This window comes from Pseudochaenichthys georgianus, chromosome 18 (assembly GCF_902827115.2).
Source record: "Pseudochaenichthys georgianus chromosome 18, fPseGeo1.2, whole genome shotgun sequence".
NCBI lineage: Eukaryota > Metazoa > Chordata > Actinopteri > Perciformes > Channichthyidae > Pseudochaenichthys > Pseudochaenichthys georgianus.
Genome location: NC_047520.1, coordinates 5,111,334 through 5,125,995, shown reverse-complemented (window position 1 = coordinate 5,125,995; position 14,662 = coordinate 5,111,334). Strand labels below are relative to the sequence as shown.

The 14,662-nt window shown below is 40.8% G+C and overlaps 1 protein-coding gene across 2 annotated transcripts; it reads right to left on the bottom strand.

Moving 5' to 3' along the window:
* Positions 1 to 3,935: 3,935 nt before the first annotated feature.
* LOC117463416 (uncharacterized) lies at positions 3,936 to 11,337 on the bottom strand. 2 transcript variants are annotated; one of them, XM_034105651.2, is made up of 7 exons: positions 11,126 to 11,337; positions 10,418 to 10,519; positions 9,330 to 9,419; positions 9,065 to 9,139; positions 7,937 to 8,007; positions 7,665 to 7,836; positions 3,936 to 5,255 (listed from the first exon to the last, which is right to left on the bottom strand). In XM_034105651.2, the coding sequence occupies exons 2-7, from the start codon at positions 10,484 to 10,486 to the stop codon at positions 5,043 to 5,045; spliced, it is 690 nt and encodes a 229-aa protein (XP_033961542.1). In that variant the 5' UTR covers positions 10,487 to 10,519; positions 11,126 to 11,337; the 3' UTR covers positions 3,936 to 5,042. The 2 variants fall into 2 exon arrangements, with proteins under 2 accessions (XP_033961542.1, XP_033961541.1); XM_034105650.2 differs by having other exon boundaries at positions 3,937 to 5,255; positions 10,418 to 10,522.
* Between the last annotated feature and the right edge of the window lie 3,325 nt (positions 11,338 to 14,662).

Sequence of the window (14,662 nt, the reverse complement as noted above, 5' to 3'; positions counted from 1 at the left end):
GCTTGACACCATTTTCTTGTGTTGCTGTTTTCTATGAATTATGTCCCCATTCTTAATTCCACTTCTCACGGTAATTACTGTCATTCAAATGGTTACATTTCAGAGGTCCGCAAACAGCCTACACTTAAAGACACATTCATTTTCCCTGGTCAAATATCTTCAACCTTGGGCCTCTACTTGCTCTGAAATAACACTGGTTCAATTCTATCAACACGGTGAGTTCATATTGAGGAAGCTTTGAAGTTGAAGCACTAAGTGGGCGAGTTGGAAATGAAACAGGTGGGCAAAACATCGCTGTAAAACACACTCCTACCTGAGGACACAAGGACTCTGCTCCTTTCACAGTGTTGACATGTGAGGCACTACACGCGCGCACACACACACACACACACACACACACACACACACACACACACACACACACACACACACACACACACACACACACACACACACACACACACACACACACACACACGGAAGTTTAACCATCAGACGAGAGAACATGCAAAAATGGAAGTTAAATTCATTTAAATAAATTGAGAATATTGTTACCCTTTGAGACATTCTGAAGTTAGCATTTAAGTGCTGTAAGGCCCCAAATATATATAGATTGATTATATATATATATAAAGCCCATGGGCGTCGCCTGGGGTAGGCATCCGGGGCTTTAGCCCCGGATGTTTTTTCTTTAGCCCCGGACAAATTCTCCCTCAATAATATAATACATTAACCGTACTTTACCTAGAGGATGGTAGAATTGTAATTTCCCGTGTTCAGTGAATGCAACAGAGGCAACCACCAGACCAATCAGAGAGTTGCATGGAAATAAACGTGTTTTATTGGCTGACAGGTACGTACCTCTCCTCTGTGACAGTGTTTACACTTTCAGCCGCGGACGCGGAGTTTCTGAAGATGGACATTAGACATTTTTTTAATAAAAAAGATGGCAACTCTCAAGTGGTGGCTCAAACAACAACCCCAGAGCCACCACCGGAGCCAGGTGAACAAGGTATGCGAACATGTAAGCAAAGCATAAATTATAGCTACGTTGACGTTACTTTGAATCGCGGGGGTAAGCTAAACCGTTAGCAAGTAGCTTTAGCTAGCCAGATATATTATATACACACTTTGTCATACAATCTAAATGTTGTATTTTTTAGCGTTACCTGGTGATTTCAAAGAAAGCTCTCTGGGAAAGGTTGACTTACTGTTCGACATGAAGCTAGAAGCTACCTTACAGTACACAGTTGATCCGGAGTCTTGTCAGTTAAAGTATTTCATAGTTAGCTTAGCTTAGCATCAAACTAGCACTGAAATATATGATTCCTGGATGTTATGTGACAGTATTTCTGAGAAAGAGTCAGCTGAAATGGTGGCATAGTTGCCACTGCTTTACGTGTCGACAGCATGTTTGAACGTATTTGCAGCAGTAAATGTGGCTGTCTGGCCACTGACGTTGCCATAACAACACAGGTGCATTTAAATGTGCAACCTCTTTTTGTGACAGATTTTTGCATTCAATTATAATTCTTCTGATTGATATTTCCTATTGACAGCTAGTTTCTATGTGAACATTATGAGATGGACAGCCAGCTAACAAGCTTGTTATACAAATATTTCAGATCAAAGCTAATCCAGTGGGGCTCCTGAAAGGGGGCAAGGGACACTATGCTCCCAAATATTAAGCCTTGACCCGGGACCCCATCTTAAAATTGATATGATCCCAAAATGATCTGCATTGTCGGAGGCCTTTTTTCCTCATTATCATGTCAAATTATACAGCTTTCCTTAGTGTTGAATGCAGAAAGATGACTATATTAGAGTATTAAGTGAAAATGACTATATTAAAGTGTGATGTGAATATATTAAGTGAATTACTCAAACTGCATTTGTAGGAATGATTATGTCCTATTGGCAGATAACTACTCTAACAGTGATATCTACAAGAGATGTACATTTAACTATTTTCAATTGGTTAGTATTACATTTTGTGACTGTGTGGTGAAACTCATTTTAATGAAGACACATGTGTGTATCTTGAAATTCATTTATTTGACAGAGCTGGAAACTGATTGACTTACATACTTGTTTGTGTTTACCTACACAGTCATCACAGATGCGCCAAACGGAGTAGAGGATGGAGAACAGGAGAAAGGGACACACAAGGAGGAGATACAACAGACAAGAACGACAATGAACAGGAGCACCAGAACAGACAAGAGTCAATGGGTAACATGACTGATTTAGGGACTGCAGATACAGGGCCAAGGCAAGTGAGACATCACTGCTTTCCATCCAGCATGTTTGGCCAGCAAAAGAGATCATTTCAACGGCAAACAGCAAGAGATGAGGGATTATTATTTCCTCCTTCCATCCCTTTTTTCTGTTTAATCTGATTACTAACAACTTCTAATAATTTGACATAGTTTATGATTTAATTGGAAAATAAAGTGTTTTAAAATAATAAACCCGTTTCTGATTCGGATTCTTTGATTTTTGTTGACATATGGGTGTTGAGAGATGTATCCATATCTCTTGATGTTGCTCTCAAAGTGCACAAGATTGATGCTTTTAACTTCATCATTTAAAAAAATCTTCCTGGGGGACCCTAGAGGAGGTGAGTTCCCTCAAAATAGCACTTTTTCTCTGTTTATGTAACTCCGTGTAGTGTCCCCTCGGCAACAGATCACTCAGAGCTGGTGATTACTTTCCTGCATTTCAATGGACAGCATAAAAGGACACGTGCTCAGATTAGCTATTGATGATCACGTTGATAAATCATATAAAACCAATCACACAAAAACATGTTGCTGTGACTGTGAGCATTAAACAATTAACATTAAACTAAACAAACACAACAGTACGTTATTGTCCTTATAAAATAAAAACATACATTTTGTCCACCGAGATAATACAGGCACCTTACCCTCAAGAGATCCTCACGTGCTATGAGAATCTCCCACAATCCATTGCCATAACAAAGCTAATGCAGGCACACGTTTGTGACACCAGATGGCGCAATTGTGTATGTGCGTGTGGGGAGTCTTGCAGTAGAAAATGTGTCTTTAGCGCCGCCACTGTGGGCTAAACCCCGAATGTTTCCAGGTCCAGGCGACTCCCCTGATAAAGCCCCAAAAGCAGGGGGGATTATAGCGGATTTTAAATTCATAGCAAAGGAAACATTTTTGTTTACCACCATGTCCACAATATTCTGAGTTTGAAACCCAGCAGATGTTGCATCACCACATTCACGTTATTATCACCCACAGTGAGTGCTTTGCTCCGGGCAGCAGCTCACACAATTTACTTATGAAAAGTCTGTTTCCTCGGCAGTCCTGATTGTTACCATGGCGACCCACGCAGTGAGAGGCGGAGTGAAGAGCGCCAACACTGCTGGGACAAGAGGCCGAGCTACATTCTTCTTCTTCTTCTTCTTAATAGCCGCAGAAGTGATGATGCATTCACTTCACTTCTCTTCACCTTTTCCTCCCGTTTTAAACTCTGGTCACTTTTATTCTAAAAAACAACAACTGTGAGTTCTATTCCGACATATTACGGAGTACGTTTTTCCGCGTTCAAGTTAAATAAGGACATCTTTACATATGCTATGCTAGCTTAGTTTAGGATAAAGACCGAGATCCTAACCTTTGCTCTGACCTCGGGTATTTCTACTAGCATCTCTAAATCGCCTCTCTAAATGTTTTGTGTGGGTGTTTTATTCAGATGTCAGTGTATTTATCAAACTGTTGTTTTTTAACTGAATCCTTCTTCACCTAACACGAATGTTGTGCGGACGTCATTTTCTATTGGAATGAGCTCGATTTTTCTTATAAAATCTGTAAAGACAAATTGTAGCTCAAAACTACTACCCTGCTGTTTCACACTGCTGTTATAGACACCCAGGAAGCTCTTTTTGTCAAAATACAATTTAGTTTTATTGAATTTCTATGGCTCAAAGAACACAGAGGCGATCACACGGATAACCCGTAAAACAGGCAACATTAAATGCTGGATACACGGTTGTTGAACACCAATCAAATGAGCTCATACCTGATCTTAATTGGGATTTCATATTTCTCTACAAGGATGCAAGCAAATCTACTGTGGTTTGAAGTTTAAATACATACAATAACAACATAACTTTAAACATATACAGTACAGAAATGCCACAAGTCTTCCAATAATTTCATCTTGAAAAAGTAGTGTGACTGATTGTCAATTTCTTCTTAAATAATAAATATAGATATAACATAAACATTATCAAACACAATAGTAATCAACGGTAAGACTGTGTTTTAAGTGTTTAAATAACTTTAACATAATTAAGATCCCATCACGTTTTCTTTGAGGTCAGCTTATTTTTACAAGGAAACACAAAAGTACAGCCAGAAAGAAGATCCACCTGTTTTTAAGTAAAATAACACTTAAGCCATCGTTTCAAAAATGATATCTCATCTGCTATTGCTTTTTAAGATGGGGTCATGCTCAATTTTAGAACCATAACTCCCTGTATTTCAAAGAGAAAGGGTAGAGGGTCAAGACGGTGATGGTAGTGCCAAAGAAATAGGAGATGTTGCAGTAGGAACATAACATTTGCATAGTTCAGCAGCATCATCTTTTTCCTATGTTCCTAATGACTCCCTTTATAATCTACCTGTGCAGCCACGCAACCCTTCCCCCCCGCTTATCACTCCCGTGGCTCGTTATTACAAGGAGCGAGACGAGAGGTCTATTTTTACAATGAGGGGGTGAGAAAGTGACACGGAAGGTGAGATTTTCGTGCGGCAAAAGAAAGCACGGAGTTTATCGTTTGCGTCAGAAACAGATTCTGCTGTAAATGTAAAGTGGCTCAGAATGAAAGTATTTTACCCCGTGCTTTTCTGGATTGAATGTAACCAAAAGGCCAACTACACCCAAAAGTCGATTTCATTTCTAAAGCACCATGTGTGTGTGCCCATGTTGTGCCATTCACTGCCTTTTCTGAGTTGGCGGTAGGTTTTTCTGTAATGTAATCATTCTCTTGAAACAGAAAGGCGAGGTCAAGCGCGAGCCCACGGCAGAAGGAAAGACACGATCACAATGACGAGAGAGAGGGAGAGAGGCAGCAGGAGGAGGAGGGTGAGAGGGAGAGAGAGGGAAGCTGGCCATAGAGACATCAGACATTTGGAGCCTCGGGGAAGTTCGCCCGGAGTCTGTCGCCTCTCGACGTTCGGCCGGCAGATGACCAGTGGCCTGACCTGTGATATGCTCTCCTGGAAGACAAAGATGTGAGAGCTGTTATTGTAGGGGGGAAAAGCTTAAAACACAATGCACATTTCAAAGGGCTACTGACACAAATATACTGTTGTGATAATCAAAAGAGCCCAATTGTTTTCAGCACTATTTCAGAGATTCCTCAGCAGTGGTGATATGGTAAACAAGCTGAAACAACTTATTTCCCATTCTGTTAAAGTGCTCATTCAGTGCTAATTTCCATCCATCCAGATAAACTCCTGCCACTTCTGTTTGACTTATTCTAATGTAATCCGCTAAAACAGAGGAAATAAATCACACAAATTACAAAAAAAGTACCAAGAAGCCATTGGTGTACATTACATGTTTAGAAGTACAGTAAGTTATCATCACATATACAGTGGGGCAAAAAAGTATTTAGTCAGCCACAAATTGTGCACGTTCTCCCACTTAAAAAGATGAGAGAGGCCTGTAATTTTCATCCTAGGTACACTTCAACTATGAGAGACAGAATGGGGGGAAAGAATCCAGGAAATCACATTGTAGGATTTTTAATGAATTAATTGGTAAATGCCTCGGTAAAATAAGTATTTGGTCACCTACAAACAAACAAGATTTCTGGCTCTCATAGACCTGTAACTTCTTCTTTAAGAGCCTCCTCTGTCCTCCACTTGCTAACTGTATTAATGGCACCTGTTTGAACTCGTTATCAGTATATAAGACACCTGTCCACAACCTCAAACAGTCACACTCCAAACTCCACTATGGCCAAGACCAAAGAGCTGTCAAAGGACACCAGAAACAAAATTGTAGACCTGCACCAGGCTGGGAAGACTGAATCTGCAATAGGTAAGCAGCTTGGTGTGAAGAAATCAACTGTGGGAGCAATTATTAGAAAATGGAAGACATACAAGACCACTGATAATCTCCCTCGATCTGGGGCTCCACGCAAGATCTCACCCCGTGGGGTCAAAATGATCACAAGAACGGTGAGCAACAATCACAGAACCACACGGGGGGACCTAGTCAATGACCTGCAGAGAGCTGGGACCAAAGTAACAAAGGCTACCATCAGTAACACTACGCCGCCAGGGACTCAAATCCTGCAGTGCCAGACGTGTCCCCCTGCTTAAGCCAGTACATGTCCAAGCCCGTCTGAAGTTTGCTAGAGAGCATTTAGATGATCCAGAAGAGGATTGGGAGAATGTCATATGGTCAGGTGAAACCAAAATAGAACTTTTTGGTAAAAACTCAACTAGACGTGTTTGGAGGAGAAAGAATGCTGAGTTGCATCCAAAGAACACCATACCTACTGTGAAACATGGGGGGGAAACATCATGCTTTGGGGCTGTTTTTCTGCAAAGGGACCAGGACGACTGATCCGTGTAAAGGAAAGAATGAATGGGGCCATATATCGTGAGATTTTGAGTGACAACCTCCTTCCATCAGCAAGGACATTGAAGATGAAACGTGGCTGGGTCTTTCAGCATGACAATGATCCCAAACACACCGCCCGGGCAATGAAGGAGTGGCTTCGTAAGAAGCATTTCAAGGTCCTGGAGTGGCCTAGCCAGTCTCCAGATCTCAACCCCATAGAAAATCTTTGGAGGGAGTTGAAAGTCCGTGTTGCCCAGCGACAGCCCCAAAACATCACTGCTCTAGAGGAGATCTGCATGGAGGAATGGGCCAAAATACCAGCAACAGTGTGTGAAAACCTCGTGAAGACTTACAGAAAACGTTTGACCTCTGTCATTGCCAACAAAGGGTATATAACAAAGTATTGAGATTAACTTTTGTTATTGACCAAATACTTATTTTCCACCATAATTTGCAAATAAATTCTTTAAAAATCAGACAATGTGATTTTCTTTTCTCATTTTGTCTCTCACAGTTGAAGTGTACCTAGGATGAAAATTACAGGCCGCTCTCATCTTTTTAAGTGAGAGAACTTGCACAATTAGTGGCTGACTAAATACTTTTTTGCCCCACTGTATATCATGTATTGTAGGACTCTATAATTCGATTTGAGACAGTTTGGAAGACCTGAAAAACGCTGACCAATCAGTTTTTGGGGGGTCTTAAAGAGACAGGCGCTAAAACTGAGTGTTTCAGATGGAGGGTAAATACAGGTATATTCAGATGGACAGTATGAGAAAAAGAACGTGTTTTTTCAACATTTAACCATGCAAATATGTTCTTGTTGAAACCCCAACAAATATTATGAGCATACATTTGAGCAATGTATGTCTCCTTTAATTGATCCAAATAGGGAAAGCCTATGGGATACTGTCACTGCAACCCTGTTTAAAAGCTGGATCTACAGCTGTGACAATATCTCTTTTCTCAAACCTCTGTGTTGTGTTGTGTAATTTGGTGAACAGATGTACAGAAACACGACTAATTAGAATTCACATTGCTGTGTTTTCTACCTCCAGTATGGTCCGGCTGTCTGCTCTGTCGGGGCTGAGCCTGAGGTTCCAGCGGTGTGTTTGGTGGCTCCGCCCCCCGTCGTCCTCGCTCTCCGTGGTGTCTTGCCGCGCCACCCGTGGACGCTTTCGTCTGCGCGAGCTGATTCGCTGCAGAGAACCTGGCTCCTGCAGTCTGAACCAATCAGGTTAAAGGCACAAGGTCAGAGAACTACAAGCAAAGATGCACTGTGTGTGGATATGAAAGTGTGTGTGAGTGTGTGTGCATATCAAACCTGCAATCTGTGTCCTCTATATCAGCATCTGCATCACTCTCCCCCTGAGGGTCTGACAACACACACTCCTCCTGCACAGGAATGACACATTTAGCAACTAGAATATCAAGTATGTGATAAAAATGACCGTTTTAAAAAAGACATTCATGTTAAACTTATGATATGCTAATTTAATGACGTTGGGTAAAGTATCACAAGCACTAATTATGGATAAACTCAACCACCACATCTACAGTTTTGGGGCTTTTATTTTGTCGTCTTTCAGTGAAACCCAGATAAGTAAAAGTGAATCATCACTGACCGCCACTTTCTGTAAACCAAAAATAACAACACTCGATGATGGCATTTGTGTGAGTGCGTGTACTCATGTTCACTTTTTTATAATCACCATTTTTATTATGCATGGATCCGCTGACTCCTCAACACATGACTAATGAGTTTAGAGACACCGAATCTGGCACTTCCTACGGATTTTATTTTGATTCGCAAACACAAAGACTGAGTCATGATAATCGTGTAGTGAACATCTGATATCGTGACAGCCCAACGCTACAATTGTTGATGTGTCGAAGTATCTTAGAGCACTATTTTAAGCACTTTTTCTTATCACCTTATCATTTTGGCTGCAGGACAGTTAGCTTAGCTTAGCATAAAGACTGCACAGAAGGGGTAACAACTAGCCTAAAAATGATAAAACATGTAATAAAAATACCTACCAAGAACTCTAATGCTGCATTAACACTGTATCTCTCTTTTGATTATGCTGTTTTAACCAGAGGGTTATGTAGTCTTTCGTGGCTAAGCCCATTCCAGTCCCTTTAGCTGTAGCTTCATATTACACAAACAAAAAATGTTAAACTGTTACTTTAAATAAAACAGTGGAATCACAAGTGTCATACCAATCTAGTTCAAGAATAGATTGTATTATGTATGTAAAATATTTTGTCTGCTGAGTTGTTGTTTTTTTGGGACAGGGAACATAAATGCCTCACGTATGCCTCACATGATGCAACCTTGAAACCATAGCTGCCTGCTAAATGAAAACGCATTGAATATATTCAGACACATAAAGGTCGGAAAATGTCTGAAATAAATAGTTACACGCATGTCAAAAGAAACACACATTACCTCCGTTCCGTATCCCTCGGAGTACCTGGTTATCATGACTCTGTTCTTTCCACAGTGTTCACACAGGCGTGTGTCCTGAAAACACAAAGTGAAGAATATATGATTGATTTAAAGACATATACCAGTGCCTTTTAAACATACAGTAAAGAACACAAAGGCAGTGCGAGATAGAGGTCAGCAGCAGGTAAGAGGCATGTATTTAAAGCACTATTAAAGATGGAGAAGCAGGCGACGGCCACAGAGTCTTAAGAGCCTGAGCACTCACCGGCGTAGGTGTGTGTGCTTCTGGATAAAGTGTACAGGGACCGATCTCGCACAGACACGCTACACCCACCTCTCCGCAACTCGCCCCCATCTGAGACACAGAGAAACACAGAGAGGATTGACAACCTTATGAGAAGCTTCTTGTCCCTTTATTCGTTAGCCAGAAACCTGTTACAAAGTAAGACAGTGAGAAGTAGATCGGTATCATTTAGAAGTTACATGGAGACAGCTAAAGTATTTTTATAAATGCTTCCGTGTTGGTGGCTACGTGATGTGATTCCTGGCTTTTTAACCTTCTCCACCTACTCTGCTTTTAAACTGCTCAAAAGTGGAGGAGTTGACTGGCACTGCCAGACATTTGAGTTATGAAAGCTGATTAATTCATATGATTCAGTCAAAGAACATCAGAGATATAAGTAAATACAAAGTGGTGGCCGTTTATTGGATGTTAAAGTTGGATTCACTGTATTGTATTTTTTAAAGGGACACCGCCAAAAGCTGTTTATCAATCTGGATTGTTAGTGAGTTTGGCGTTGATATCAGCCATAGAGGTGCTGCTTTCTCTCAGATTGAAGTAACTATAATTATATTGCACTTGGCTTAAAAGTGCAAACAAATATATTTTAAAAAGCGGGAATATACTTAGAAAACTACAAAAAGCTTGTGACAACAGGAGACGTAAACATTAATGTCCTTCTGCACCGTGATACGATTGGCAGGGTTACTTGGGTGGAAATAAAATAGTTCCTACTTCAAACAGCTCACAGAAAACTCTGTTGATTATCCAGGTCATGATTCCTTGAAAGAGACATTGCTGTTGGCAAACATATTCTTTTTGCCACATTATCCCCTTAAAGGGACGGTTCACCCTAAAATCAAAACAACCTTTTCCATCAAGCTGTAGGGATATCAATCAATCTAGTTTGTTATGTGTGAGATGCCTTCTCTCCAATATAACAGAGATGGCACTCAGCTTAAAGGTAAAATATAAGTCTCAATATCACGGATCAAAATGTGTGTGTTATATACAGTACCGTCAACAGATTCCCAATGTAAATGAACTTGACAGGTATAAATAAATGACCTCACCACACAGTCATTGTCAGACGTCTCTCCCGAGGAAAAGAGACCACGGGAGTCAGATTCCCTCCGCAGCATGACCTCTGACCCAGCTCACACACTCACATAGACCTGCTGCGGCACAACAACAACAGAGTCAGTTATAGTCCTCTCTAACATGTTAGCAAAACATTTTGACTAATGACTGGATATTATTTGTAAAATCATGTCATGAAGGTCCAATCAGAATTATGTTATTCCAATTAATTATACAAAGCCAGTTCTAGTTTATTGTCATTGACTTTCTATTTAGGCACTAAGAAGCACATACATCCTCAGTTATGGCTTTATTATTGATTGATAAATTAAAACAAATTGATTGATAATATAGGATATATATTCCTACACTTCCTATATCGTAATGGTGGACACTTATTTGTCCTTAAAGTGAAGCAAAAAGATTCTTTTTTTTGTTTTCATCTTGGTGTTACACAGTGGTGTACAGATCTGTCTGCACTCACATTACGTAATAGCCTACGACAGTCAATGTAAGAGCCTGACAACTTTTCAGATAAAGATGCAAGGGGGGGAAAATATACTGTCAATATCAAGAGATCATGTTTTCATTTTTAAATGATATTTAAAAAAACACAACATTATGATTTTACGCAGAGGCATGGTGAAAACAATCTTAATTGTCTAAGCGACAACAAAAAAGAACAGAGTATCCCGTTTTACCTCCAACGCATCCCGTCCAGGAACATGGAATAATAAATGCATTAATAAATAAAAAAGTGAATGGACTTCTGTGTTTAGAGGATGAGCAGCAGCACGCGGCGATGCCTCTCATCGTTTCGCGTAAAAGAAGCCATGACTTCGCGCAGATGGTGAATGTTTGACATTGTAGAAAATCCTCTGTGTGATGAAAGCCAAGCGCGCACACGGGGATACCGAATGTTCCCAAAGCAACGCGGGAGCGCGGATAGCGGCAGGAGGGACTTCCGGTCGAGACTTTCGAAATAAAAGACGATGTTTTAAAAAAAGTCAGTAGGAGGATACTGAATGCATGCAGTCCTATATTCAGGCAGTGACTGTGTATTCTTTAACTTGAACAAAAGTGGTAAACATTACTACTACTACAATTATATATGTATTTTCTACTGAGAACATGTATATTGTTTTATGTTTATTTGTATTCTATTCAATCTTTAGGAAATGTTGAAATTCGTGTGCATTTACTGCTGCTGTATTTGTATGTTATTCCATTTTTAAGAAATGTTGAAATTCTTGTACATTGACTGCTGCTGTGACAAAACAATTTCCCAATTTGGGATGCATGCATGGCTTTATGTGATGTTTCTCGCAACAAAAAACTATAACTAAAACACGTTTAAAGTTTTTTTAGACAGTATACAAACAGAAAATAATTGATCCAAAATGTAGAACAGGGGAACTCTAATACATATTTATTTACTGCAGGCAAACAGTATCAATTATAAATCATACCATCATAATTTGATTATTCTGCTATGGGACACAACTAAACTGTTTATATTTAGTAACCTTTAGATGAGTATCATGTAAGTTAATACTGCGTTACAGCTTAAATTCCAGACTTGCATAACCGACTACTGAAATGCTCAACTTGTTTGTCTTCTTTTGTCAGCGTTCTCGCCCCAGGTCCATGATCTGAAAGTGGTTTTGTGAACCCACCAATCATCAGGTCCAAAGGAGGCGGCCCACGTACATACCTTCCCCGCCCAAAACCACCACTGCATTCTTACGATGAATGTGTACACTGGTATGTCATTGTCTTTCAAGAAAATTAGAAGTTAAGTTGATGAGAGTAAAATAGTTCACATTTAAAGGTGGGAATTGTGTGGTTACAATTGAATTAAATCTCATTCATACACTCATCGTTTGCAATGAATTGAAGAACATGTTGGCTGAAATATACTTTTTGAATTCCTTTTTTGAAGCATGCTTGGAAGTACTGTTGATACATCTTCATGTAATCGTTTATTTGAACGTGCACATTGATGAACACTTTAAAACAAAATAATGCTTTCAAGTTTAAATGAGCCGGATTTTAGCATTTAGCTAATTTCCATCCGTAGTCCCTCACATACAACATTTATGAACAGTTATATACATGGCAAAAATAAATACATGATATGCAGAAAGAGCATGAGCAGCATATACAAGCATTAACCACATGGCAGTACAATGTAGCAGCTACGACATATAAAGTGCAAGAGGAGACACCACCATTCTTTGAGTTGACCTTTGAAGCTATTGAGAGTGGGACAATCCCGTGTCTCAGGGAGGCTATTCCACAACGAGCTGCCTTTAATGGAGAGGCCATTTTGTCCAAAAGTGGTCCTTCTACGGTGGACTTCACAGTCTCCTCTGGTTTCTGACCTAGTGCAGCGTCCAGTGTGTTTTTAGTGGATGAATTCTCTTAAGGGGGGGGGGGGGGCAGTCCATGTAAACATTTATAAAAAAAAGCGCATTTTATGTCACAAACGAGCTGAGGACCAAAATGCAGAACACGGGAAACCAGGGATAGTCGGTAATCAGCTTTATTGAAGGCAATAGGCTGATAGTAGGCAAAGGGCTGGTCGGGGACAGGCGAGGGTTCCAGGAGAAAGCAGGACGGGAGTCGCAGGTACAGCACGGGTCAGGGAGCAGGCGAGGCAGGCTGGTCAGGGACAGGCAGGGTCGAAACCGGGAGAGCAATCTGAAGGGTAATGCGGGAAAGACTGGCATGCTGCAAAGTACGATCTGGCACTGAGGTGAAAGTGAAGTGGGCCTAAATACTAATGGAGCTGATGGGTGCAACAGAGTGAGAGAGAGACAGGGTGTGACTACCAGGTGACTAAGGAAAGTTAATGCAGAAAATAGGTGAGTGAGAAAGCAGACTGTGACATTTTAAAAGACTTAAAATTGTCAAAACTCAAGAAATTGTGTTTTTCTAGGATGGTACCGTGGTGGAATGAATGTGGCTTTCTGTCAAACACCTTGATAGCTCTCTTGTACAGCTGTTCTATTGGTTTCAGGTTTGTGGCACAAAGAAACGACCAGTTTGTAAAACAGTATTCAATGTACATATACATGAATGTAAATAGGAGCTTGGCCTCAATGTCCCATGAGCCCTGCTGCTGCACTCAACAAGATTACGTGTAATTAGGGGCCACCTAATGTCCGAGGGAGGGATCCTCATTATGGCTGCATGTGGACCATGCAAATGACCCCTGTGAACATAACTGAACACTGCATGTGATTCAGCAGACACCCTGACGTTTTCCCTTACATTGTTTCGCCCAGTTATGCTTGGATATATTGCAATCGCTACTCTGCTAATGCTTTACTAGAAGAAAATGTCCTCAATGTTGCATAATGACCAATTTAGTATACTTTTTTCCGTCAAGGCAGCTTTGATGAATGCATTACTGCATGCTGATGTGTCATCCTCAAAGGGATCATGTAATAAAAACATGGGATGCATGCAGGGGAGAATTTGGGCAATCGTGCTCTTTTATGCGTTCCCAGGGGAGAAGGGGGAGGCAGGAGAGGAGGGAAGGGACAGATCTTCAGAGGCAGATAGAGACGTCTGTGTATACACAAGTAGCAATACAAACAGGAGATGCAGGCTCGATAAGGAAATTAAGGGAAAGGGTGCAACTCAAATAAACCAAGACTGATGCTCCAACGGACAAATGTACTTCTCTCTCTCTTTTTGCGTTCCAAAATCCACTCCCTGTCACAGAACCAGGATCAGAAAGAGATGACGGTGAAAGAACATGATTTGGATATTGCAGAAGTGCTACAGAAAAGCGTTCTTTGGATTTAACTGACATGAATTATTTCCCATGGACCGAGGTCACAATGGATGTTTGGATCAAAGCGGCAGATTTGGCTCGCCCCTAAAGGACAATCACTGCAGCCGAGGCAATTGCAGGGTACGGTGCAGCGAGAACACCCGAAGGTGGTTCGAAGATTGTGATTTGGTCGTGCGTGAGTTATGCGCTTCTGTGGTCAACAAGTGAAACTGAGCATCCACAGACATTCAGATGCAGATACACAACGTCTGAGGGGAGTACTGTTCGCACAGTGAGAGGAAGAGCTGCTGTGTGGAACATAACGACGAAGAAAAGTCATCTGATCCAAAAAGGCCTTGTTTTTATCTAAAATGAGGAAGGAGACTACTTCTTCCTCAAGCACAAAACAGGAGTCATACCCTGGTTTGACTATATCAACAGAACTTTTCTTGTA